This window comes from Cajanus cajan, chromosome 9 (genome assembly GCF_000230855.2).
Source record: "Cajanus cajan strain Asha chromosome 9, NIPB_CcT2T_4, whole genome shotgun sequence".
In the NCBI taxonomy this organism is placed as follows: domain Eukaryota; kingdom Viridiplantae; phylum Streptophyta; class Magnoliopsida; order Fabales; family Fabaceae; genus Cajanus; species Cajanus cajan.
In genome coordinates, this window is record NC_138525.1 from 9747390 (window position 1) to 9774446 (window position 27057).

General features: G+C 35.8%; 1 protein-coding gene across 1 annotated transcript; it reads left to right on the forward strand.

Moving 5' to 3' along the window:
- Nucleotides 1-6039: 6039 nt before the first annotated feature.
- On the forward strand, nucleotides 6040-20534 carry LOC109788289 (potassium channel SKOR). Its single transcript, XM_020346978.3, has 13 exons — nucleotides 6040-6534; nucleotides 10148-10372; nucleotides 10479-10542; nucleotides 11381-11720; nucleotides 12302-12597; nucleotides 13271-13351; nucleotides 13915-14013; nucleotides 14322-14543; nucleotides 14724-14909; nucleotides 15060-15135; nucleotides 15230-15524; nucleotides 15674-15795; nucleotides 19924-20534. Exons 1-13 carry the CDS (start codon nucleotides 6269-6271, stop codon nucleotides 20163-20165), a joined length of 2514 nt encoding a protein of 837 aa, XP_020202567.1. The 5' UTR covers nucleotides 6040-6268; the 3' UTR covers nucleotides 20166-20534.
- The last annotated feature ends 6523 nt before the right edge of the window (nucleotides 20535-27057 follow it).

Genomic DNA, 27057 nt, shown 5'->3' on the forward strand with positions numbered 1-27057 from the left:
GATGTGAGTTGGACGGAATGAGTCATTTTATTGATTATGTAAATGTGCCTCGTTAAAAACCCTCTCAGCCAAAACCCATCTTTCTGTTTTTTGGGATAAAAGACTGAGGCGGGAAAAGAGTGCACGACTCATTCATACAAAGTTCAACTAAAATAAAACTTGAGATGCATAGCATTCCAAGTTCGCGGTATGGGTTTGCCGCTGAGTTCCTCCAGTCTATATGCTCCATTTTCCAAGTCTTCTGTAACTCGGAAGGGGCCACCCCAAGTGGGTGCGAGTTTCCCATCTGACGTGTCCTTTCTTGCTTCGCCTAGTAATCGCCATACCAAGTCACCTACTCGGAACGAGCGAGGTTTTACTCGGGTGTTGTATCTTCGGGAAGCTCGGAGCTTGCAGGCTTCTTCGTGGATTTGAGCTTCGTCTCTAAGCTTGTCCACTAAGTCGAGGTTAGCTGCCAGTTCTTGGGCATTCTGTTCGCCGACCTCTACTGGGATCATTGCGTCAGCTCCGTAGGTCAGCCTATAAGGCGTCTCTTGTGTGGTTGACTGGGGGGTGCAATGATACGCCCATAGGATGCTGGGGAGTTCATCGGGCCACTGCCCTTTGGCGCTTCCTAGTCGCTTTTTGAGTTCCTGGAGGATGATCTTGTTGGCAGCTTCGGCCTGGCCGTTGGTCTGAGGGTGTTCCACCGAGGTCGAAAGGTGTTTGATTCCGAGCTCGCGGAGGAAGTCCTCGAATTCCTGTGCGATGAACTGTCGGCCGTTGTCAGTGACGAGGGCGTGAGGGATTCCGAACCTGCAGACGATGTTCTTCCAAGTGAACTTCCGCACGTTCTCGGTGGTGATTTTGGCGAGTGGACATGCTTTGATCCACTTGGTGAAGTAGTCGATTGCTACTAGGAGGAATTTTAGTTGGCCTTTCGCAGGGGGGAATGGCCCGAGGATGTCCATTCCCCATTGGGAGAAAGGCCATGCCGACATCATGTGGTGGAGGGTTTCGGGTGGTTGTCGGTGTGCGTTGCCGAACTGCTGGCATTCTTTGCATTTTTGGATGTGGCTTTGGCAATCCAACTTCAGAGTGGGCCACTAATAGCCAGCTCGGAGTATCCTGGTTGCCATTGAAGCGCCCCAGAATGCATGCCGCATATCCCCTGATGAATTTCCTTGATGACATAGGCTGCCTGGGACGCAGTCAGACATTTGAGCAGTGGAGAGGAGACGCCACGCTTGAATAATTCATCTCCGATGATGACGAACTTGGCCGATCTCATCCTTATCTTCCGAGCTTCGTCTTTACCCTTGGGCAGGATTCCCTCTTTCAAGTAGCCCCAGATGCCTGCCATCCATCCCAGGTCTTCATTGTCACTGACGTTGACGACCTTGTCGTCTAGGCTGGGTGAGTGCAAGGTTTCCTGTATCATGGTTCGGTGTTGTCCGGGCCTTTTGGTGCTGGCGAGCTTCGATAGGAGGTCGGCTCGGGCGTTTTGCTCTCGCGGCACATGCTTTATGATGAATTCGTCGAAAGACGAGATCTGGTGGGACGTAGTGTGAAAGTACCGCTGTAGCAGAGTGTCCTTTGCCTGGTACATCCTGCTGAGCTGCTCCACCATGAGTTTTGAGTCACTGTTGCAACTCACTCTTCGAGCCCCGAGGTCACGGGCTAGCTTCAGTCCTGCTAGAAGTGCCTCGTACTCCGCCTGGTTATTGGTCACCTTGAAGGCAAACTTGAGGGATTGCTCCAAGGTGACTTGGTTTGGTCCTTCCAGAATGATGCCTGCACCACCGCCTTTAGAGTTGGAGGACCCGTCAACATGCAAAGTCCATACCTGGGGTTCCTCGGCAGTAGTTGGCATGAGCTCGGCTACGAAGTCGGCTAAGCATTGGGCCTTCAGGGGTTCGCGACCTTCGTACTGGATGCCGAATTCGGATAGTTCTACCGACCAGGCGATCATGCGTCCGGCGAGCTCAGGCTTTCGCAAAATTTGCTTGACGGGATAGTCAGTTTTGACTATCACCTGGTGGCTCTGGAAGTAGGGTCGGAGCCGCCGAGCGGCGGTGACGAGCGCTAATGCCAGCTTCTCGATCATTTGGTATCTCCTTTCCGCGTCTTGGAGGACTCGGCTGATGAAGTAGATAGGTGTCTGTACCTTTTGGTGTTCTTGTACAATAACTACGCTGATGGCGTTCTCTGCTACGGCCAAGTAAAGGAGAAGGTCGGTGTGGTGATCTGGCCTCTGTAGGATTGGTGGAGTTGTGAGGAAGGTTTTGAAGCTTTGGAAAGCTTCTTCGCATTGATCTGTCCACAGGAAATCCTTTGGCTTTTTTAGTAGGGTGAAGATTGGTCCCGCCTTTTCCGCGAGTTTGGGAATGAAGCGGGACAGTGAGACTAACCGTCCGGCCAGGCGTTGGACTTCTTTCACCGTTTGTGGGATTTGCGTCTGGATGATGGCCTTGCACTTCTCGGGGTTGGCCTCGATTCCTCTGCTGGTAATCATGAAGTCGAGGAACTTACCCCCTGGACACCGAAGACACATTTCTCCGGGTTGAGGCGCATGTTATGCTTCCTGACCTAGGCAAATATTTCAGCAAGGTCGGCATCATGGTCTACTGCCGAGGTAGTTTTGACTACCATGTCGTCGACGTAAACTTTCATGTTTCTCCCGATCTGTTGTCGGAAAACCTTATCCATCAGCCGCTGGTAGGTTACCCCTGCATTTTTGAGGTCGAAGGGCATCACCCGGTAGTAGTAGTTGGCGTGGTCGGTGATGAAAGACGTATGCACTTCATCGGGTGGGTACATCATTATCTGGTTGTACCCAGAGTAGGCGTCGAGGAAACTGAGGAGGGCGTGTCCGGAGGCTCCGTCGACTAACCTGTCAATGCTCGACAAAGGGTATGAGTCCTTGGGGCATGCTTTGTTTAGGTCGGTATAATCGACGCACATGCACCACTTCCCCGAGTTCTTCTTTACCAGGACCATGTTCGCCAGCCATGTGGTGTATCTGACTTCACGGATGAAGCCAGCGTTGAGCAATTTCTGTGTTTCAGCGACGATGGCTTCCCGTCTTTCGCCGCCGACCTTCCTCTTCCTCTGGGCGACTGGTTTTGCCTCCTTGTGTATTGCTAGCCTGTGGCAGATGAAATCGGCGTCTATGCCTGGCATGTCAGCGCTAGACCAGGCGAAGAGGTCGGCATTCTTGAGGATTTCCGCTTCAAGTTGCTGTCGCAACTTTGGAGTCAACTGTCTGCTGATCTTCGTGGTTTGCTTGGGGAGCTTCCCGATCTGGAGGTCATCGAGCTCGTCAACGGGGGTAGGCCGCTCGTCACGAGCGTCGGATCTTGGATTGAGGTCGGTGATTTCTTCGTGGTTGATGCGAGCAACGGTGGTAAGGTTGCTCTTGCACTGTTCGCTAAGTGAGGCGATTTTCAGGCTTTCGGTGTAGCATTGCCGTGTCGTCTTCTGGTTTGCTCTGACGGAGATAATCCTCCCATCATGCCCCGGGAATTTCATGGTGAGGTGTGGGGTGGACACTACCGCTCCAAGCTGATTCAAGGTTGGTTTGCCGATGATGATGTTATAGGAGGTGTCGGCTTTCACGAGGAGGTATCGAACCATGACCCGCCTTGAATCCGGAGGTGCTCTGAAAGTCGTCAGTAGGTCCACGTATCCCCGAGTGTAAACGCTCCTTCCTGCAAAACCGACTAGGGGTTCTGTGTGAGGTTGTTTGAGAGAGTGGGGGACATCTAACCTGAGGAATGTTGGCCAATATAGGATATCAGCCGAGCTCCCTTGGTCGACCAGAGTCTTATGAACCTCCCAATTGGCTAGCGCTACGGCTATGACCATGGGATCGTCCTGGTTGGGATTGATCCCGGCATAGTCATCGTCGGTGAAAGTGATCGTCTGTGAGCTCTGGTGCGAAGCAGAGGTGGTGAAGTGTACGCGGTTGACGTTGCACAGGTGTTTTTTCTAGGCTGAGCTGCTGACTCCCCCTCCTGCGAAGCCTCCTGCAATTGTGCTGATCACTCCCTGTGGGGGAGTTGATCCTGCCTCCTGGTTTAAATCGGCTCGTACTGCTCTGCTGGGGTTGGGTTGAGAGCCGTAGGGTTGATCAGAATATCGCCGCTGGGGTTGAGCGTGAATCCTCTTATTTTCCGCGCGTAGAGCCGCTAGGTAAGCCTCATTAGCGGTACGCATCGCGGCTAGGTCAGTTTCGTGCTTGGCACGCATACTTTGTAGATTTGCGGCGTGCTGCTGCCGCAGCTGCTCGACCTGCTCGATCAGTCGTCTCACTGCTGCTTCGTTATTCATGTTAGTTGTGTGATCTAGGTCGTCTGTTACGCGTATGCTATGGCTTCTGGTGAAAACCATAAGCGTGGCCGATAAGAGCTGTCTTGATCAGCCCCACGGTAGGCGCCAAATGTTCTTACCGAAAATCTGCTGTAGAGCTGATCCGCCAGGTAAGATCGATGAGCCTCCTTTACGGGTACGCTGGTGCTCCAAGATGGGGGTGGTACCTGCAAAAGAGACTCCGATGCTAAAGTTAGTGTTTGTGGGAGTATGAATCTCGTATAAGTAATACACGTACCTTAGTGTGAATTAGGGTTGCTTTGGGCCTTGGGTCTGAGATAAGATGTAATATGATTAGATAACGGACCTCGTCTAGGGCGAGATCCTCGGGAATCGGTTATGATTCACTTAAATGCCGAGCTGATGCCATGTGGTGCGCGTCCGAGGTCGGCTTGCGTTGTGGTGTCGAGCTTGGAGCTCGGTTACGCGGTACGGATAGTACATATATATTTGAGAATTAAAATAACTATAAGTAGATATATTTAAAATTTTATTTGATATTTTAGAGACTTTTAAATAACCACACATTTACTATCTTTATGAACAAAAAAAATGATTATTTATTCTTATATATATTTTCATACTATATATCAAAGTTCACATTTTATTTTTAATAATCACCCTATTTGGTAAAAAGGTACCAAATTATTTTTGGATTTTTTAATTAATAAAAATTACAGTGATTATTATAAGATTCAAATTTAAAAGCTCGTATATATATACTTATTGCTTAAAAGCCTCCATCACTGCGGAACTATATGGTGCTTATCCCATTTGAAGAACTTAGGTGTTGATGCCATTTGTAGTTTAATTAACTCTCGCGGAAAATGGGCTGTGTAGGCCAAAGTCTAGCTTTACTAAACTGCATTGTCCATGAAGAATTCAGACCCAATATTTTGTTATTTGGCCACCTAGGTCGAAAATTGATTAGAATAAATTTGACTGTGTTACATATATAAGAATACAAGATGTTAATCGTATATATCTGAAAGGATGATGAGTTGTCCTCCAAAACGTAGAAGAAACAAAATAGTAAGTCAACAATGAATTACAGCACAACAAAGACACCTGATAGATTAACAAAATCACTATTATTATTACGACATCCCAACTGAAGCATGGTTTAGGTTGAAAGTGTCAATGATCCAAAAACAGGTCTTTGATCTCCAAAAATATTTAACACCCACGTGGAGGCGTGGACAACCGTCTATGCCCATGTTTATCACTTATCAGCCAGCCGCATATCTTCAATCACTCGTCACCACATTTACAATACAACCTCAATCCAACACAAAATCCATTAAATACCATACACTCAATTTTTTTTTTCTTAAATATATTTTTAAGTCTATCAAATTTAAAATAAATTAATTTTTAATCATTTAAATTTAAAATTATTATTTTTAATATTTATAATTTTCAAAAATTTTATTTTAATTTTAATATTTAAATTTTATTTAAAAATTTATTGTATTAATATTCTTAACAGTAAAAATATCACATTAAACTTAGTTGATATTATATAACTGTCATAATTTGTCACTTTCACGTATGTTATTGATGATGTGAAAATACATTTAAATTTTTTAATTTTTATCACATATATGTTTTTTATTATTATTTAATTTCCATGCGCATGTATAAAAGGGAGTTCCCCTCCGGGCTCCAGCGGGGTTAGGGAGAGAGAGTTGACAGCGAAGAAGATTGAAGAGTGTTGTTTCTCTCTCTCTCTCTGTCTTTGCCTCTTAAGTCCTTTTCATAACCGTCATTTGGTTATTTGCGTAAACCCTTCTTCTCCCCGTGATCTCCCGTGACCTATTTATTAACTTCCATTTCCAACATTTGTGGCCCTCATCACCTTCCCGCTCCTTATATACAATACGACGTCGCAGATCTCTTTTTCGTTCTTCTTTTGAAAATGACGGCGGGGAAGCAAACCACGTCGTCTTCGGTATCTCTTTCATCTGCGTCGTCGTCGTCGTCGTCTTCGGATGAGAGAGAGTACGAGGTGCAGGACCTTAGGGACCGCTTGAAGTCTTCGCGAGGGAGCAGGTTCAATCTGATTGAGACGGAGTTGGCGCTGAACTCGCGTTGGAGCAAGTTCAGTCGCCAAGCTCTTCTCCATGGAATCCGAGGCTTCTCCATCGACTTCTTTAAAAACTTCATCATTCATCCTGATAACAGGTTTCCTTTCCTTCTCTCTCTCTCTCTCGCTCTCTCTCTCCAAACTTCCATCTTCTTTCTCCCTTCCAACTCTTTTTTCATTCAGATTTTCATCATTTTTTTTTCAAACTTTCATCTCTATAGTAACTTAACAACAACTCCAATTTAATATTTTCCTCTCATTGTATATAAGATTTCTTTTTAGTTTCACGCACAGAAAGTTTATTTTTTTTTAAAAAAAATTTATTAGTACTTATCGTCTCATTTTTTTTCCCACCTGATTACACACCACCTAAGTCTTAGTCATCTTATACAGTTATAACAATTAAAAAAAAATGAATTTCTAATATCTATTGTTAACCAAGTTTTGTTTTCTATTATATGAAACTTTGTTCTTTTTATTTTGAAATAGAGATTTTAGTATCTTGTTAAAAATATGAAATTTTAATAATCATTAAATTTTATCATAATCTAATAATATATTATCATTATCACTTAAGTGATATAGTATTTAATAATATAATATGTAAAGATAAAAATTTAAAATAATATATTAAAAGTCTTTATATTTATATATAATAGAGAGATTAAAATTATACATTGATAAAAATTAAAAAATCAAAAGTATAATTTATCTTTCATTATTCATTCAATATGTAAATTTTTTTAATGAAAACAAAAAAAAGAAATTGATTTAAAAGAAGTCTTATGAATATGTATCGGTACACAATGTTTTTAAAATCTTATATATAAAACGGAAGAAGTAAAATATTAATGTTCAGTCCATTCATAGTTGTGATACTACATATATATTATATTGTCACATCAATATTTTTATTTTATATTAAATGTTAATTTAAAGAATGAAAATAGAATTCGCAAAATAAGGATGGTATAATAAAATATAAAGTGAAATTAAAAATTAAAAATAATTAATTAAGAAGAAGTAAAAATATGATTTGTTACTAGCTGGATTGCAGACACAGATTCCTCCGTTTTCTATAAAAGGACGTTAAGAAGTAGATACTGTCTCCAAATAACGGAGTTGTAGGGTACGGTGGTTGTGTTAAAATTAAAAAGAACATCTGAACATGGGATTGGATTGGACTGTATGAGATGGTGGCAAGTTTGAAATGAAGCTTCATTCACTCCCGCCATGCGCGGCATGTGCTGGCTGGGCCCATAATTCATGTGATTTTGCTTTTGTTGTCCATCTTATATCATCATAATCGTACTTCATTAGTCATGGTTAACATTCAAATCAATTTTCATTAAAAAAATATTTATAATTTCACTCCAAGCAATATATGCCAAATGACTCATACATTTTACACTTGGACGGACTATATTGTTTAGAAAGTCACACTAGCTCAGCACATGTATATATATATAAATATACACACACGAGTATATTAAAACGAAAATGCTTTTCACATTTTTTTTTTCATAAGAATGATAAATATTGAGCATATAGCAATTTATAAATGATTGAAATTTATTATTCTACAAAATGGACACGATTTTTACTTAATATGCTTATATATATTGTTAATAGAATTTAATTATAATGCATGGATACTATAATTTCTTTTTGCACTTTCATTAAATTGTAAGTTATCATAAGGTTATCAACTTTTATAATTATTATTTTAAAAACTATATTTAGGGTAATTATTTAACTCATTGACAATGGAAAAATATATCTATTGAAAATATATGAAAATTAAACTCTCGTTAATAAATATTTTTATATTTATCGGACACAGTTTTAATCTTAATTTTTATGAACTATTTAAAAAATATTGCATATCTCTCTCTCTATATATATTTTAAATGCATATAACAAAAACTATAGGTGACTTTTTATTTCACATAAAATATGAATAAATAATTTATATATTAAAAATGTAAATATTTTTTATGTTATGATATAATCATACATAGTCATGTATGTAGTAAATTTATTAACTTTTGTAATTAAATATCTTAAAGTACATACTAACGATAATTTCTAATTACTTGATAGTATAAAATATTTTACATGGAAAATTATGCCTATTAAACACAAAAAATTGTATAAAAACATCTCATATTTATTTTACCATAAATTAGCTCATACAAAAAATTAACCCCAATTCTAGGAGACAATTATCATTTGTCATTTTGACATTTATACACTTGATGTTAACAATGACTTGAAACTCATACTAATTAATTATTTATGCCACGCACTTTGATATCTTAGTTTTGTCTCCATTATACATCATTTGGATTTATTTATTTATTGAAAAACTTTCGTATTCAATCTGCAAATTTGATAATGATATTTGTCTGAAAGTTTCCACGTTTTCATCTCGAAATTGGTGGGGTTTGGTTTTGGGGTGGGGTTTGGTTTTGGGGTGGGGATCCCGGGAGAAGAGCTAAAGAAGACCCAAGTTTTAGCCCAGAGAGTAGTAACAAGGCCCAATCTTTTATCCTGATAGTAAAGTTTCCAAAGCAAGTTTAAGGTGTACAATTGAGAGAACCTTTGGGGTATGGAAGAATAGATTTGCAATCTTGCGACACATGCCTAAGTATAAACTGGAAACCCAAGTGCAAATTGTATGTGCAACAATGGTTATACACAATTTTATTAGAAGGAATGCAGAAAGTGATATTGATTTTAGCCGTTATGAAGATGAGAACATAACCTTTGAATCAGATGATAATTATCATGGTACAGTTAACTTAGAGAAAGATCAAGTTCTAAATGTTATTTCTTCATCCAAAATGGATCAAGTTCGAGATTCAATACGAGATGAAATTGTACAATTGAAGAACAAACATTAGTATTGATGTTGTAGGTTAATGTTTTATTGCATTAAAAAGTATTTTTCTTTTTTCCTATGTTAGTGTTCCTACCTTATATATTGTTAATTCACTTTATTTTTACTTGTTTTTATATATATCCATTTATATAATAAGGTAATATATTAATTGTTATTTTTAACATGTTATAAAATTAATAATATACATGTCAATATACAACTAAAAAATAATACATTACACTACAAAAAAATCAACAATTAACTAAGGTCTATTTTGGTAATTATACACTTAAAATCAATTTTGATAATTATTTTCCAAACATCATTTAATATGAAAATCAATTTTCTAATAAATGTATTCAAACAAAAATCACGTTAGTTTAAAATCACGTTTACTTAAAATCAATTATACAAAATCACGTTAATCTCAAATCAATTTTACAAACGCAAATCCAAACACGCACTATGTTTGCAAAGTTCAAAATCAATTCTCTTTAGGTTAATATAAAAAATGGCTTCAAAAGAATCAGATATTACATGGGGCAAGCTCACTTTAGCACGAATGAATAAAAGTAATAAAATTAATGAAGAATTGTTTTGGCCAACACGAGTCATGCAATAGGATGAAAGCATCACTTGATAAATTATTCAATTTTCTTCACTGGTTCTGCTGATACTAGTAAACTGAACAAGTTGATGGCCTTGCTTTATATTATTCTATGTTGGATCACACTGTTTACTCTCTCACTTAGGACAAGTACCCATAATTAAAAGCTAGTTTGCTTCAAATAGTGAAAAACTAAATTGTTTGATACTTATGTGGATAGGTGGTATCGGGCATGGACAAAGTTCATATTGTTATGGGCAGTATATTCATCCTTTTTCACTCCAATGGAGTTTGGATTTTTCCGTGGCCTACCTGAAAATCTCTTTATACTGGACATCATTGGACAAGTAGCTTTTCTCGTGGATATTGTCTTGCAATTCTTTGTTGCTTATAGAGACAGTCAGACCTATCGTATGGTCTACAAGAGAACTCCTATTGCTCTAAGGTAAATTTTTACTTCTTTTTTTTTTGTCTTCTCTTTGTATTGACTTTTCTTTTGGGTGTGAATTTTTTTTTAATTGATTTATGACTTACGTGTTTCTTTTCTTTAGGTATCTAAAATCTAGCTTTATATTTGATCTTCTTGGATGTATGCCCTGGGACATCATCTTCAAGGTTATACGTCTTTCAGATAAACCCAAATTTGTGGAGTGTTTATATTGCTTACCTTGAGTTGTTTTGATGGTCTATAACAATGATTCTACAAATTGTCGAAATTTTGTTACATGCCCATTCTAAGTGTTCAATTAAGTTTGTAATCAGATCTCTTATATTAGTGTTTTATAGTGCCAACATACATTTATTTCGTGGTAGTTTTAGCCTTTACCCTCACATAAGTTGTCATCTATTCAGACATCGCATAAGAAAAAATTTCTTTAGTATCCTGGCATTCTGTTCAGTGCTCGGAATTGAAAAGATATATATAGCTTTTTCTCTTTTAGCTCACATGTTTTTTTTTTTCTTTCATGGTAATGGAACTTTTGTGCTTGCGGACATTTCATTCGTGTCTTTTGAAACAGTATAGGAAGTTTGTCCTGTCGTAGCAATGGTTCACGTACCATTGTCCTTTTCATGTGTTTCTGTTTCTTATCTAACTATTTTGCAATTCTGTTACATTGATAGAAATTTAGACTGCCTTCTTAGTTCACAAGCCTTTGGACTTAAGTGTATAATTAGTCATGTTTGAATCACTTTACTGCACAAGTAGTGAACCCCATTATTAAATGTCAGAATTTTGTTCTGGTGTGAATCACTGTGCAACTCAGTTCTACACACAACAAGACTAATATTGGCTGGTTTTAAGACATTACCTGTACAGAAGAATGGCACATGTTATGCTAAAATGTGAACAGCTTTTTGTTATGACATATAATTTTGTTGCAATTTTGGGTTATTGAAGGTTTTCAGTTTCTGGTTTTTACTCTTAACAACTAGGGTAAGTTTTTTATAACAGGCTTGTGGACGAAAAGAGGAAGTGAGGTACCTTTTGTGGATCAGATTATACCGGGTGCGGAAAGTGACAGATTTTTTCCACAAGTTGGAGAAGGACATACGTGTCAATTACATTATTACCCGGATTGTGAAACTTATAGTAGTTGAACTCTACTGCACCCATACAGCAGCTTGCATTTTCTACTATTTGGCTACAACACTACCTGAATCCCAAGAAGGGTACACATGGATAGGAAGTTTAAAAATGGGTGACTACAGTTATTCACATTTCAGAGAAATTGATATTTGGAAGCGCTACACAACATCTCTGTATTTCGCTATTGTTACAATGGCTACAGTTGGTACGTTTTCTTTTCTTAATTCATAAAGCAAAAATGATTTTCATTTTGTTGGTCATTAGTAACTATGCCTATGTCATGGTAAGTGATGTGGCTAATTTTAACATAGCCAGTCCCAAGCCCGGAGAAAAGTGGAGAGTTGTGTTAGGTAGTTCATAACCAATTTTAAAATTTGAAAATCTTTAAGACATGGATCAATGAGTCTTTTTTCCACCCCTTTTAATTGGACAAAAATAGAAGATAGTCTGATTAAAGAATTAATGGAAACACTCTGCAGGAGAAACCATTATAAAAAGATCTTCCTATAAATGAAATGGATTCAGTGAAAATTGTTAGATTCCAATTTGGACGGTGTACTCCCTGTAACCAACCTTTGCTAGTAGGATAACACTTGGATAGTGTTGTTCTTTAGTAATCATAGAATTCTACTGATAAACCTGTCACAGTAGCTTGATGGTCTTTGCTTTGAAAAATAAAACAGAAAGTTTTTCATAGATCTCTATTATATTGTTTTTCAAAATGTATTTTATCTTGTCTTTCTTGAAAATTCCTCTGAATGAATTTTGTGACCATTTCTTCCACAGGCTATGGAGATATACATGCAGTAAATATGAGGGAGATGATATTCATAATGATATATGTTTCATTTGATATGATTCTTGGTGCCTATTTGATTGGTAACATGACAGCTTTGATAGTCAAGGGATCAAAGACTGAAAAGTTCAGGGACAAGATGACTGACCTTATGAAATATATGAACAGAAATAGGCTTGGAAGGGATATCCGTGAACAAATAAAGGGTCATCTGCGCTTACAGTATGAGAGTAGCTACACTGAGGCTGCTGTCATTCAGGACATCCCTATTTCTATTCGAGCTAAGGTAATAAGAGAAAAAAAGACTTTGAACCTCAAATATGGTCCGATATGAAAGTCACCATTGTAATTATTGTCATTTGTTTCATTTTCCAACAATATTACAGTTTCCCATCTGATTCTAAATGATTTTTAACATTTCTTCACATTTTGTTTAGTAGATATTTGTAATGTGGAACCAGTTTTTTTGGTTTTATTCATGAAGCTCCTTATATTTTTGTCTGTTTAGATTACTGTTGTCAAAGTTGTGATAAATTCACTAATAAATTTCACTATGTTTTAATCTGTTGATTTCATTAAGGTTTTTTTTGCAACATATTTTCTGTTTATTTCCTTTGACCCCGCCCTGCTCCCACAAATTTTCTACTGGAGTTGTAGGCCACCTCTTTTGTCATATTTTCCTTGTTGGTGTGTTGTTTGGAATTTTTCTGCACTTGTGCGTATTTTTGCGATGTTATTTAAACAAAGTTTTGAACATTTCCCTTTTTCATTCTATTCTGTTCATTTGTGGGAGCACTTGGTATTTATACTTGAAATGAAAAGAGATTACTATGAGTCTCATAAGATAATAAAATAGTTGGTATCTACTTCGAATTTATGCCTTCAGAGAAGGACATATTTTATTGTTTCCATCATTTTGGTCTTGATCGATTAATTAATGGTCTAGTTACTTATTGCAGATATCCCAAACATTATATTTGCCATACATTGAAAAGGTTTCTCTTTTTAAAGGTTGCTCTTCAGAATTCATCAATCAGATTGTAAGTAATCATTTTCGCATTAGCTAGCATTTCAATATGAAATGGCTTTAATATTATCTGTAGTTTTAGCACACAAAGCTCTCTTTTCCCTTTTGTACTTAATCTATAATCTACAAAATTACAACGAGAACTGAGACAATCAGCACTTTCGTGCTCTTTTTTTTTTTTGAAGTAGTTTTTTTTCTGTATAGACTTTAACACTGGAACATATATATTTTCATGCCATTGGTCCTGCTAGTCAACTAGAAATGGTTATCATTTTTGGTAGATTTCAGTAACTTATTCTATGCAATTTATGTAATCAACAATATTTTCATCCTTGGAAGACTTGATGAGATGAATAGTAACTGCAAAAATATGTCTACCAATTGACTGAAATAGTCTTTCAAATTTAAACTGTATGTTGATAAAAAAAATATATAAAAAAAATCCCTAGCATGGGCATCTTCCGCTGAATGAATATGAGAAAATGTACCTTTAATGACGGTTTCTTTATCGGAATTGTCCTCTTCTGAACGCCTGATGTTAACGTCATGCTAATTTATGTTCTTTTGATCCTTCAGGTTATCAGGCTCCATGAGGAGTTCTTTCTTCCAGGGGAAGTTATACTGGAACAAGGAAATGTTGTAGATCAACTATATTTTGTCTGTCATGGAATGTTGGTATGATTTTATATTTCCACAACCACTTCTGTTATAGCTTCTAAGTTATTTGAATTATAAACATGGTGCTATGCATATGTATTTAGACAAGGGACATGCTGGGTGATGCTGAATTTTCTTACTTATTCGTATTGTATCTATAACCTCAAAAATCTTATAAATTTTCCACGAGAAAGTATTCACATGAACAGTAGGTTATCAGACATGAAGCTTCTTTTAGTAGAAATTTAGAACTAATTCATAAAAATTTCCACAGAAGACAAATTTCAATTCATGCTTTTTGAATGCCAAAAGTTGTTTCAATGCAGGAGGAAGTAGGCACAGCTGAAGACGGGACTGAAGAAACTGTTTCACTTCTGCAGCCTAACAGTTCATTTGGAGAGATATCTATTCTTTGCAACATTCCTCAGCCATATACTGTCCGCGTGTGTGAACTGAGTAGACTCCTGCGACTTGATAAACAATCATTTACAAATATCCTAGACATATACTTCTATGATGGAAGGAAAGTATTAAATAACCTTCTAGAGGTAATAATGTTTATATATGTTACCTCTCTCGTACTCCTCCCTTTAGTAGATTATCTGACTCTGAGATGAAATAAAAATACAATATGCTACTCTTTAGTTAAACAACTTAACAGGCAATGGACGTATCAAGTTAAACATTTAAGATTGTAACTTATTAATTTCTGATTTCATATTTTATAGGCAAAAGAGTCTTTTCGAGGTAAACAGTTGGAGTCAGACATCACATTTCATATCGGAAAGCAAGAAGCTGAGCTTGCTTTGAAGGTTAATAGTGCAGCTTTTAATGGGGATCTGTGTCAGCTAAAAGGTTTGATTCGAGCTGGAGCTGATCCCAACAAGATGGATTATGATGGAAGATCACCTTTGGTAAGGAGCTTGCAACTTCTTATGAGGTCTTGTAAATATTCTGTTGCTTCCTTTTCATCTATAATGTTTCTGTAAAATAACAACTTGGAACATATGGATTCTGTTTTGAAAATAATTGCCGGATATGAACCCCTTTTGTTTTTCGGACAGCATCTTGCAGCATCTAGAGGATATGAAGATATAACACTTTTCCTTATTAAAGAAGGTGTAGATGTCAATATTAAAGGTGACTGTCTAACTTGTTAAATATCCATTGCTATTTGACACTTACATTTTGGCTGACAGCCTGACACAACCATCTTCATTTGGTAATTTAATAGATAACTTCGGGAACACACCCTTACTTGAAGCAGTTAAGAATGGACATGATCGAATTGCTTCTTTACTTGTTGGAGAAGGGGCCTCTATGAAGATAGAAAACGCTGGTTGTTTTTTGTGTACAGCAGTTGCAAGGGGAGATTCAGATTATCTTAAAAGACTTTTATCCAATGGCATGGATCCTAACTTAAAAGATTATGATTACCGAAGCCCTCTTCACATTGCTGCAGCTGAAGGTTTATACCTAATGGCAAAGTTTCTACTAGAAGCCGGAGCTAGTGTTTTTTCCAAAGACAGGTATCGTTCATCACTCATTTTGCAGTTTAATGCTAGCATGACTAGTGTTTGATATTTCTGTTTGTTGTTTCTTTCCTTTTCATGATTACACCAAAATATCATAACAATTAACAAGAACTTTTCGTTCATTTTCACTTCATTACAAACAGACGGGGAAATACACCGCTTGATGAAGCCCGGATGTGTGGAAACCAGAATCTGATCAAGCTACTAGAAAATGCAAAATCTGCTCAACTGTCAGAATTCCCATATCCCTCCCAAGAATTTACAGGTACTGGCATATTGCGATACCTTTCTAGTTTTCCTCTGAGGTGGTGCGAAGTTGAGTAGAATGAGCCACCTTAGCAATTTAGAGAGATTAACTCTAAATCCCTAAGAATTTCATAGCATGCACCAGAATGTATTATTACCTAGCCCTTCTATGTTAAATTTTATTTACTTGGTCAACTTTATTATAGTTCCTTATATTTTAGGTTAAGGGGATATTGTAGAAAAACTAAGAGAGACGAGTAACACTAAAATTGTGGGTGATCGTAGCAACTCACTGTAATTTTTATTGAATAAGAGATGGCCTTTAAATAGTCATTGTACAACGTACTGAATTAACAAGAAGATAATAAAATATCTTATCAAATCAAAACTTACCAAAAAAACTATCTTATCTAATCTGAAACCAAATAACTCAAAATCAAATAATTCCAGATAACTAAATCGGATATCCCGGATATCTTGGATATCTCGAATATCTCGGATATCTCGGATATCTCTAGAAATTTAAGATTATCCAACAAAACTCCCCCATAATCTTAAATTTCTCCTTCTTCTTTCATTTCGATGCTTCTTCCACCAGAGCGCGATACTCCTCTGTGTACCATGGCCCCGCGAGCCATGCAACGTCCAGCACCCCCTGCGTCGAGGTGGCCGATGCCTCTTTTGGGACACAAAAATACCCGTTGCTCTTTGGTCCACCTTTAAACCCAGAAAGTACTTCATGATGTCCAAATCGGTCATCACAAACTCCCTCTTCACTTCTTTAAACTCCTCAACTAGCTCAGCTTTACTTCCCATCTCACTCTTCTCAATTGATCCGATCTCCTCATCCGTTGCTTTCTTCCATCTTTCATCAAGTACCACCTCTTCAGATTTTATGTCTTCTGTTCTTGTCAATAGACATACTACATGTAACTCGTCAGTGGAGTTGTAGATGTCTTGCAAGCTCCGAGTTCTAAGTTGCTCAGGTTCATCATCTTCCTCGGAATGCTCATTGGTCCTATCCGAGCTTCTCCCTATTATCTCCGAGTTCTCCATTTCAGAGTTCGAGCTCCCCGAGGTCGTTTCCGAGTTACTCCAACTCCACTCACTTTCCTCATCTACTTGGACATCTCGGCTTACCAGAATTTTACCTGTAACAGGGTTATACAATTTGTAGGCTTTTGCCTTTTCATCATACCCGATCAAAATGTACTTCTTGCTCCTATCATCAAGCTTCGTTCTGAGCTGAGCTGGAACATGACCGTAAGCAAGGCTTCCAAAGATCTTGAAGTGACGTATACTCGGTTTTTGTCCACTCCATGCTTCTTGAGGTGTCACATCATCCAATTTTGAATGTGGGCACCTGTTCTGTATATATATAGCACACTGTACTGCCTCTGCCCAAAACTTCTCAGGCATATTCTTCCCTTTAAGCATGGTTCGGACCATTTCAAGAATAGTACGATTCTTTCTTTCAGCTACTCCATTTTGTTGTGGTGAATATGGAGCTGTGAGAAGACGCTTTATACCTTGCTCTTCACAGTATTCCATAAACTCTGCCGATGTGAATTCTCCACCTCTGTCCGACCTCAAAGCTTTAATTTGCTTGTTAGTCTCTTTCTCCACCATGACTTTAAACTTCTTAAAAGCTTCAAATGCCTTTGATTTTTCTTGCAAAAAATATACCCAGGTCTTTCGAGAGAAATCATCTATGAAAGAGATGAAATATTTCTTACCACTGAAAGATGCTGGAGAGATTGGTCCACACAAGTCAGTGTGTATCAGCCCAAGTTGCTCCTTCGCTTTGTGCTCGGACGAGCTCGGAAAACTTGTCCTTGTATGCTTTCCAAGTACACACGCTTCACAAAACTTCTTGTCAAACTCAACACCACGTAGTCCGAGTACCAACTCCTTCCTTGATAGCTCGGCCAAGCCTCCAAAGTTTAAATGCCCAAAACGAAAATGCCACATCATGGCTTCATCCTTCACGTCCAGCTTCAAGCACTTATTTTGAAGGATGTTCAGCTCCAGTTTATACATCCTATTCTTTTTCATCTCCACTCGGGCTATCAAACGATCATGCTTGTCCTTCAAATAAAGCACTCGATCCTTCATCAGAACCGAGTTTCCTTTCTCCATCATCTGCCCCATGCTTAAGATGTTATTCTTAAGCTCGGGAACGTAGTAGACATTCCTTATTTCTCCAACTCGTCCATCCTTCTGCATAAACTTGATGGTTCCACGCCCTTTTACCGCCACCTTGGAATCATCCCCAAATGACACGAATCCAGCCTTTACCTTGATGAGTTCGTTGAAGAAACTTTCTTCTCCACACATATGATTGCTCGCTCCAGTGTCCAAATACCAGACCGAGTTGTTTAGGCAACTTGAATCAAGCTCGGCTTCTGACTTCTCATATGAGCTTGGAGGCTCAATTGTTGATCTCTCGACGCAACTCAAGTTTAGCTGGACCTCGGAGGCAGAACTCGGACGTAGCTTGGTCTCCGAGCTCTGCGTCATCATCAAAATTCCTGCTTCCTCGTCCTCTTCTTCTGTGAGAAGATTCTTCCCTTTTTCTTCACTTCGGCTTTTAGCTCGGCAATACTTTGCTATGTGACCGTATTTGCCACAGTTGTAGCAATTTGCCGATCTGCATTCCTTTGCGTAGTGGCCGAGTTTGCCACACTTATAACATTCCACCTCGGACCTCGGCTGACTTCCTTGGCTACGATCACCTCGTCCTTGTCCACCTCCATGGTCACCTCGTCCTCGACCTCGTCCTTGATCACCTCCATGATCACCTCGTCCTTTGCCTCGTCCTCCATGATCACCTCGTCCTTGTCCTCCTGATCTTCGGCCCTGAGTGTTCCGAGTTTCATTCAAATCAAGTTGCGCCTGTAATGCTTGATCAAGAGTATTCTTCATCTTCCTCCTCCTTTGTTCGTGGGCTTCGAGTGACCCAGCGAGCTCTTCCACTGAGAGAACTGACAAGTCCTTTGACTCCTCAATTACGCATGCAATACTCTCGAAATCATCTGTTAATGATCTCAAGATTTTCTCCACAATTCTACTTGCTGGCATTGGCTCCCCATTCCTTCCTAGTTGGTTAGCCACCTTCTCCACCCGAGTTATGTACTCGGATACTTGTTCCTTATCCTCCATCTTCAAACTCTCAAACTCTCCTCGGAGAGTTTGAAGTCGGATCTGTCTGACACGGTGGTTACCTCTGTGCGCAACCTCTAAGATCTTCCATGCTTCCTTTGAAGATGCAGCGTTTGCAATCTTCTCGAAACCTGACTCATCCACGGCATTGTACAAAAAATACAAAGCTGATTTGTCCTTCACTCGTGTCTTTTCCAATGCGGCAATCTGAGCCACAGATTGGTCTTCGTCCTCCTCGGGTTCTTGGAACCCCTTCTCCACTATGTCCCATAGACTTTGGGAACCCAACAGGGTCTTCATTTGTAAACACCAATTATCATAATTGGTTTTCTTTGACAGTTGTGGTACGGTCATTCCATTCACAACCTTTGCCATTACTCTCTCTTTCTTCTTTCTTCCCCCTTCACAGGCGCACACTGTTTTCCTCTCACACTCGGCACTCAGAGCATATAGCTCTGATACCAATTTGTAGAAAAACTAAGAGAGACGAGTAACACTAAAATTGTGGGTGATCGTAGCAACTCACTGTAATTTTTATTGAATAAGAGATGGCCTTTAAATAGCCATTGTACAACGTACTGAATTAACAAGAAGATAATAAAATATCTTATCAAATCAAAACTTACCAAAAAAACTATCTTATCTAATCTGAAACCAAATAACTCAAAATCAAATAATTCCAGATAACTAAATCGGATATCCCGGATATCTTGGATATCTCGAATATCTCGGATATCTCGGATATCTCTAGAAATTTAAGATTATCCAACAGATATTGTCTCTCAAACATAATATTTAAGCAATTATATGAATGATTTGCATCGAGTGCCACCTCTTCCATGAAGAGCTAGCAGGCAAAGAAACATTATTTTATTTTGTTTCAATTTGATATGCATTTCCTTTTGTTACGTCTGATCGTCTCAATTCTTTTCTAGACTCTAGATCACCAAATGATATGAATCATAATTTCGTTTACCATTTTCAGATAAAATGCACCCAAAGAAGTGCACAGTGTTCCCTTTCCACCCGTGGGATCCGAAAGATAGTAGAAGACATGGAATTGTATTATGGGTTCCACAATCAATCGAAGAGCTAATCAAAACAGCAGCAGAACAAATAGAATTTTCTGGCGATTCTTGTATTTTATCAGAAGATGCTGGTAAAATTACTGATGTAGATATGATTAAGGACGGTCAGAAACTGTATTTAGTCCATGAAACACATTAGGCCTCCGTATTATGGCTCTTAACAAACATAATGTGCAGTTTTGTAATGTGTTCCGTTTTCTAGAAATGAACACATTATTTGATCTTATTAACAGTAAAAAGAGTGTCGTAGCCTGTCAAAATAAAATCTCATGTGAGAGTAATTAAGATCAAATAATGTGCTGTGCTTTAGTGGCACCACTCAAAAGCAGTCCGTGCCAATAAAGTACTTGATAGTTGTTAGCGATGGCACGCATCAGAGCTCAGCAAGAATTTATCAAACATTAAGGTGCCGCATTTCCTGAGTGAACTTTCCCACGAGATTTTCTCTTGTATTATCTTCTGTAATTTTTTTCACCCTTTAAAACCCCATACTTATTATTATTATTAAGGACTTGAGATTCCACTTAACAAAAATATCACATAAATAGATCTAAATCCGTTTCCGAATGGATTATCTTGTGTAGAATTTTCAACTGGATTTCATTATACTAATTGGTTGCTTACTCCCCGTATAATATATGCTCAACAACTGTTAAAATAAATGCTCAACAACTGATTATTAGAAAAGTTGATTAACAACATTTAATTCCATTTATCTTATTCAAAAATAATTTATTTTTCTAAATTATCTTTTATCATAACTTATTATCAAAAATGAAAATTTGTTATAAATATAATTTCAATTAAGTGAAAAGGTATTTTTAATAAAGTATCATTAAATAAAATGAAATTAATTATTACATTTTAGACCTACTTAACTTTTTTTATGCATATTCAAGTGTGAAGTGAATAATATTTTTTAAAAAATGAATTATAATTTAATTTAATTTTATAAAATCAGTTTATAAAGTGAAGATTGTTCTTCACTTACATACATTATTGTGATCTAGTCTCTAATGGATATAAAATTTCTAACACTACAAAAATACACTTTGATAAAATAAAAATAAGAAATAAAAAACTGTTTGCAAGTCATCAGTTATTACTTGTTTATTTTTAATCTAATTTTTAAAGTTTTTTTGTTAAATTCGTGCATATGATCAACCCAGAGCTTATAAACTAGCAAGTTTCAAAGATATTGCAAAGTAGATCATTGTTTACATAGGTACATCCTTTTGGATTTCGTTGAGAAAAAAAACATTGTTTCTGAAGTGATTTCAATAGTCTTATGTCATCCATTTTGCTATTCAGTATCGGCTCGGAAGATTTCTTTGTTTTTCTTGTCTGACCATCAAGAGATAATTAAACGAAAGTAGAAGAAAAAATAATTGTGAAGGTTACATTCATCATGCCCCTTGTACTTCAGCTTATTAACAAATCAGGTCATCAACCTCTACGAGTTTTCGGCTCATACATGTGTTTGGGTACTATTAAGAATTGATTTACCTTTACCCCATAAAATCATGATAATATTATATGAAAAACTAGAAACAATTATTTGTTACCTTGTTTAGGACAATTATTTGTTTCTTCACAAAAGTTAATTGATATTTTCTCACCATGCAGCTGTTCCAAACACACTAATAATCGCTGAATATAATCTGATCTCACTTATAAGCCACTGAGAATTGGTTATCCACACTTTCATTCAAATCCAATTGGATGCAAATATATATAAATGTGTGGCACAAATGTTATGCATGGATTTTGGAAGTTGTGGTGTATATTGATTGATAAACCTGGAAGTTAATCATGGACACACAAGGCCTACCAAGTCACATGATCTAGTCTCACCTCAGGAAGACAGGAACAGACTAAGGTTAAGGAAATCAAATCAGTGTCCCCAACACCACATCCTGAATTTGTGGGAGATGATAATTGTTAAGTGATTCGTATTGTCGAGTCACGTCACTTGGGCTAATATTGATTGAGATTTATACCAAAAATGTTACATACATTAATATATAAAATGAGATTATAAATATAATATATATATATATATATATATAAATTTATTATTTGACATATGAATACATATAATTTCAATATTAATTTTAAATAAAATTTAATAATATATATTATATTTATAGTACAAATAAAAATAGTTTTTAACATCGAATAATGTATTACTATATAGAACATGCGATATATATGACAATATTTTTGTAACTTGGTTTAGATTTAGTTATGTGTGGTTTTTGAGTTTGCACTTTATCATCACTATTAAGAAAATAATGTTCTGTATTCTACGTTCATTCTTAAGAATAACAATGTTTTGGTCACAGTTCTTTGGTTTTCTTGCAATCTCTATCACTTGTTTCTGAACTTCAACACTACTTGTGGACCAGCCAGTATTAAATTTTCTTGCACACAAAAAAGTCAACAAAACTTATAATCAGCTAATACAATACAAGAAGTACTTGGACTACAATCGATTAAGGTTTACACTTTATATATTGTGGCCAAACTTTTGCTTAGCACCATAAAGAAGATTGGAGAATACTCTCCCCACAATTTTTAAAAGTCAAACAACATTATATGATTGCTAAATATTATCAAAACATTATAACTATATTACCTCCAAAACTTTAATCCTAGACCCCCTTATTAACATGTGTGTTGAATTTGTCGAAAGTGCTTTTGGGCTGCCACATTAGCAGTGATTGATACATCTTTCTCCTTGCTCAACTTATTTTCCTCAGGTTGAGAAGCAGTGCCAGCAACAAAAAGTTCCATGAAGCAGCTTAAAAAAGGCAAGGTTGAGAAGATAAGTACTCCCACTCTGATGATATTCATGGTTAAGTAATTGCTCCACAAAATTCAGACGCCAAAGTTTAGTTCAAGCTTTTTTTAATGGTATGAGAATGGAATGGAAGAGTGGTAAATTTATAGTGGTGAGAGTCTTAATGGAAAGTCTTCAACTTGTTAAACAAGGCAGCAGAAAGGAAGAATCCTCGTGCTTACCTCTAGTCTAGAGTCATCGAATCCATTTGGTCAACAGACTAAAGTAAGAAAATGATTTGGCTGCTAAAATAATAAAAATTCCAAGAAGCAAGAAATTTCTTTCCTCGTGCCTTGGAAAGTAAGAAACGTCTTCCTAACGTTGTTTTAACACTTGCGCTCCCACATACTCATATTAAAATAATTCTCAATCACGAAAAATAATCTCATAATTTCAATGATGATTTCATGGGAAGTTTGATATCATTTCATAATTTCATGTGATAAGAACTAGTCATGTACATTTAAGTAAGTTATTTATCTATAGTGATGGGAACAAGGAGGGACAGCTTGTTAAAATGATCAGTTATGTCAATGCAAGTCTCTTTCACTCCTTCGAAAATTTCTGATGACATCGACAGAAAATGTAGAATTTCTTTTGGCGTGATCTTCATAACTCCCGTCATTATTACCCTGTCTTTTGGCAAAAAAAAAAAAAAAAAAAAAAAAAAAAACTAGTTAATCTGTGTGTAGTCTTGGAATGAGGCAAGCTAGAGACATGAATTCGACTTTTCTTTGAAAGTAATATATATACACAGAATTTCAAGTTTTTTAGACATGGCATTTGTTGCATTTAGAGAAAAGTTGCATCTATTTTAGAGTGGAGGGTAATGGGAAGAATATTAAGTTTTGGTCTTCGATAGATTCATGGCTTCCTAATTAATTCAGGCCCTTTTCTCCATCTAACCTATATATATATAGCACAGTTTCAGTTTTTGAAAATGCTAGAAGCATACTTCTATTTAATTACACTTCTTATTAATTAAAATTTATTAAAATTACATATTCATATAAATTGCCGTGTCTTTCTTATTTAATGAATCGATGATAATTTTATAATTCTTAATAAGTTTTAATTAATAAAAGAGTGTGTCAAGAGAAATGTTTTACTAATGCAAAAAATCATTAGTATTTTCTCAGTAAAGCAATTTGTACTTGACATGTTTGCCAATAAGTTGAAATAAAGGCTGTATGGTTACACCTTTAAGAGTAATGGATGCTTCTGTTCCAATATGCTGACACAGAAGCTCTATAATATATGTAGCAATAGCCATATCCATGCCTGGTTGTATCAAATTGCATCATTTTTATTCTCGTCAACAAAGGGCAAGTGGACATTGATCGAGACCGTACTGATCAAATGAAATGTAATTTTTGTAATACTAAGAAGTGGCACTTAAGTGGTCTCTCTCAAGGAACAACAAGCCAATCAAAAGTTCTCGCAGTACATAACAAACACGAATGAGAGGGGTTGTAGAATAGTAAGTGAACAGAATAGTACACATCAACTCTTAAACTTAGTTACAATACTTGTATCATTGGTTCGAAATATTACCCTATTGATCTAAACCCCAGTTCAAGTTTGAGTAACTACTAAGCGTCATTATCATCATTGAACACATATAAGTAAAGTATTAACATGCATTCTTATCTCTGTTCACGAAATTAAGCAAACCGTGAATGAAGCAAACCAGTTTAAGTTGAAAACGAAACCATTAAGCATGAAAACAAGCTTGTGACCAACCATAACAAATTAATAAAGATTAGAATACAGGGACACATTAAATTGAATAGACCTCAATGGTGTATAACTGAGTCAGAGAGTAATACAACTTAGCCTTCCATGGAAGTGGAAGACATAACTTACTCTAAATTGCGAATTTACGTCTTTTTGTACAATAAAATTAATTCTAATCGAGGTTCAAGGAAAGGAAATCACGATGAAGGATTCAAGAATTGTTGAGTGGTGCTAGATTTTCTCTATTTGTAAATATACCAAAATCTTTACTCTCATTCTGGTGTTGAATTGCACTATGAAAATGTTTTGAAAGCACCCTTTGAGCCCAATAAGAAATCTTCATAATGGTGTATGAATAACTGAGCAGCTACTTAGAGGAGAAATTATTGTCTATAATATTTCCACTACTAGCTTTTTCTTTTGACTTTCAATCAAAAGCCCCATATCAACTCAACTGGACCCAGTTTGATGGAGAAGGAGTCCAGCAGTTAAATTGGGCCAAGATTCAGATTCAGCAGTTTGAATTCCAAGTAATGGGCTTCACTGAAAATGGAATTACATATAAAAATTAGTGTTCGGCCTAATAAACGGAAAGAGATCCGTGATAAGACTAAAAAAGAATCTATTTTTTCTTTAATAAAACCCACATGACATAATAATAAAAAGTGAGTGTCTAAGAATAACACAAAAATATGCATTTCATATCTGATTTTATAAATTATAGTGTCATCAGTCCGTAAGAGTGGCAAGACAACTGAAGCCAGTGTCTTATCCTTCTTCAAATATTTTTATACGTAATTTAAAATTTTTATTTTAATTTAAATTATTAAATGATACTTTTTATATATTAAATTTATTTATTTTCTTATACTTAACTTATTTGACCAAATATTAAAATATGAAATTAATTTATTTTTTTTAAATCAATCTTAATAAATAAAAATTTAAAAAGGAATAAATTAAAAAGTACAATATTATATTAATTTAAAATAAACTTAAGTTTTAATGAACATTAATTTAGTATTAGTGGTATTGACTTATTTTTTAAATTGAAAATATTAAAATAAATACTAACAAAATAAATTAATGTCTTGTTTAAAACATTAAATTATATTAAAATAATATTTTTACATGTATGCAATATTTATAAGATAGTATTAAAAATATTTAAAATTAGAGTCATTGTTAAAATATTTTTAAAAAAAATTAATTGAGATAAATTATATATGTTATGATATAATGACCGAATGAATTATGATTGAATAAAATGTAAAATTATTTGATTATTAAATATTAATCAATAGATGTGTATTGTTTAAAAAGTTTAAAAAGAATAAAATAAATATGATGAATTATATTAGAGCATGACTCATAACATAATTAATAAGGAGTGACATAATTGGTAAATTATTTTGTTTCTCAAGTATGTGATCGAAAGTTCAATTTTTAGTTAGTATGTATAAAAAATATTTGTTAAGAAAAATTAATCTTTTAAATGAATCTTAATATCAACCAAAGATTGCTCATTTTTCTACATATTATTTACTTGATTTGAATATCTTATGGTTTGCCTTAACTGCGTATGACTAGTTTTGATCTTTTTCAATGTATGATATTCTACTGTGCTATTGGACAATTGGGATTTGCATTTTAGTAATGTGTAGGTATAATCAGATATTTGTTGTAATTTGTTTGTGGTTAGGTTTTCAATTTATTTAAGTTGGATATGATTTTAATGTAATAACTATTGACAGTTAGTTCTTATTTCTTTATAACTCAAACTTGTGTTTATATGGGTTGGAGTACCCTTGTACTCCCTTTTAATTTAATTTTATTTGCTTATAAAAAATATGAATCTTAATACCTCAAAAGATTAGTCTTCAACTTTTAGGTAATACATGTCTTAGTTTGTCAAAAAAGAATATAACTCATAAAATTCGTTTAAAACTTCAAATTTTCTAAATACGATGTGATGTCAATAGAAGAGTATCAACGAATATGTGAATCAATTAGTATAAAATTGTTTGAGTTTAATCAATAATCTTGAATTTAAATTCTTTTCTTAATCAATAATTAAATATATAATTATATTAAATATTTTAAATAAGAGTTTTATTATTGATAATAATCCTATTCAACTTTACATGATTGTTTCTAACCACATAAAAATGGTCTATAGTAAAAATAAACAACTTGTCACAAATTTTATTTTTAAAGGTTTAAATATTAGTTTCTCCTTAAATAACGGAATAATTTTTTATCCCATGCATATTACCGCCAAATTTAAAAATTTAAAAGCACTTATCAATTTTTTTGAAAAAAAGAAACACATCAATTTTAGCTAGAGATGAAAATATTTATTACTCATTAAATTTGACCATGAAGGAACTGAATAGAAATAATAAGAATTTGACCATTGACTTACTTTCAGCGCTTTGGGAGCGTGGATTGT

Coding starts and splice junctions, on each gene's coding strand:
- LOC109788289 (XM_020346978.3), top strand. CDS start 6,269: ATGACGGCGGGGAAGCAAACCACGTCGTCTTCGGTATCTCTTTCATCT. Junction 14,544..14,723: donor TATTAAATAACCTTCTAGAG/GTAATAATGTTT, acceptor CATATTTTATAG/GCAAAAGAGTCTTTTCGAGG. Junction 15,796..19,923: donor TCCCTCCCAAGAATTTACAG/GTACTGGCATAT, acceptor TACCATTTTCAG/ATAAAATGCACCCAAAGAAG.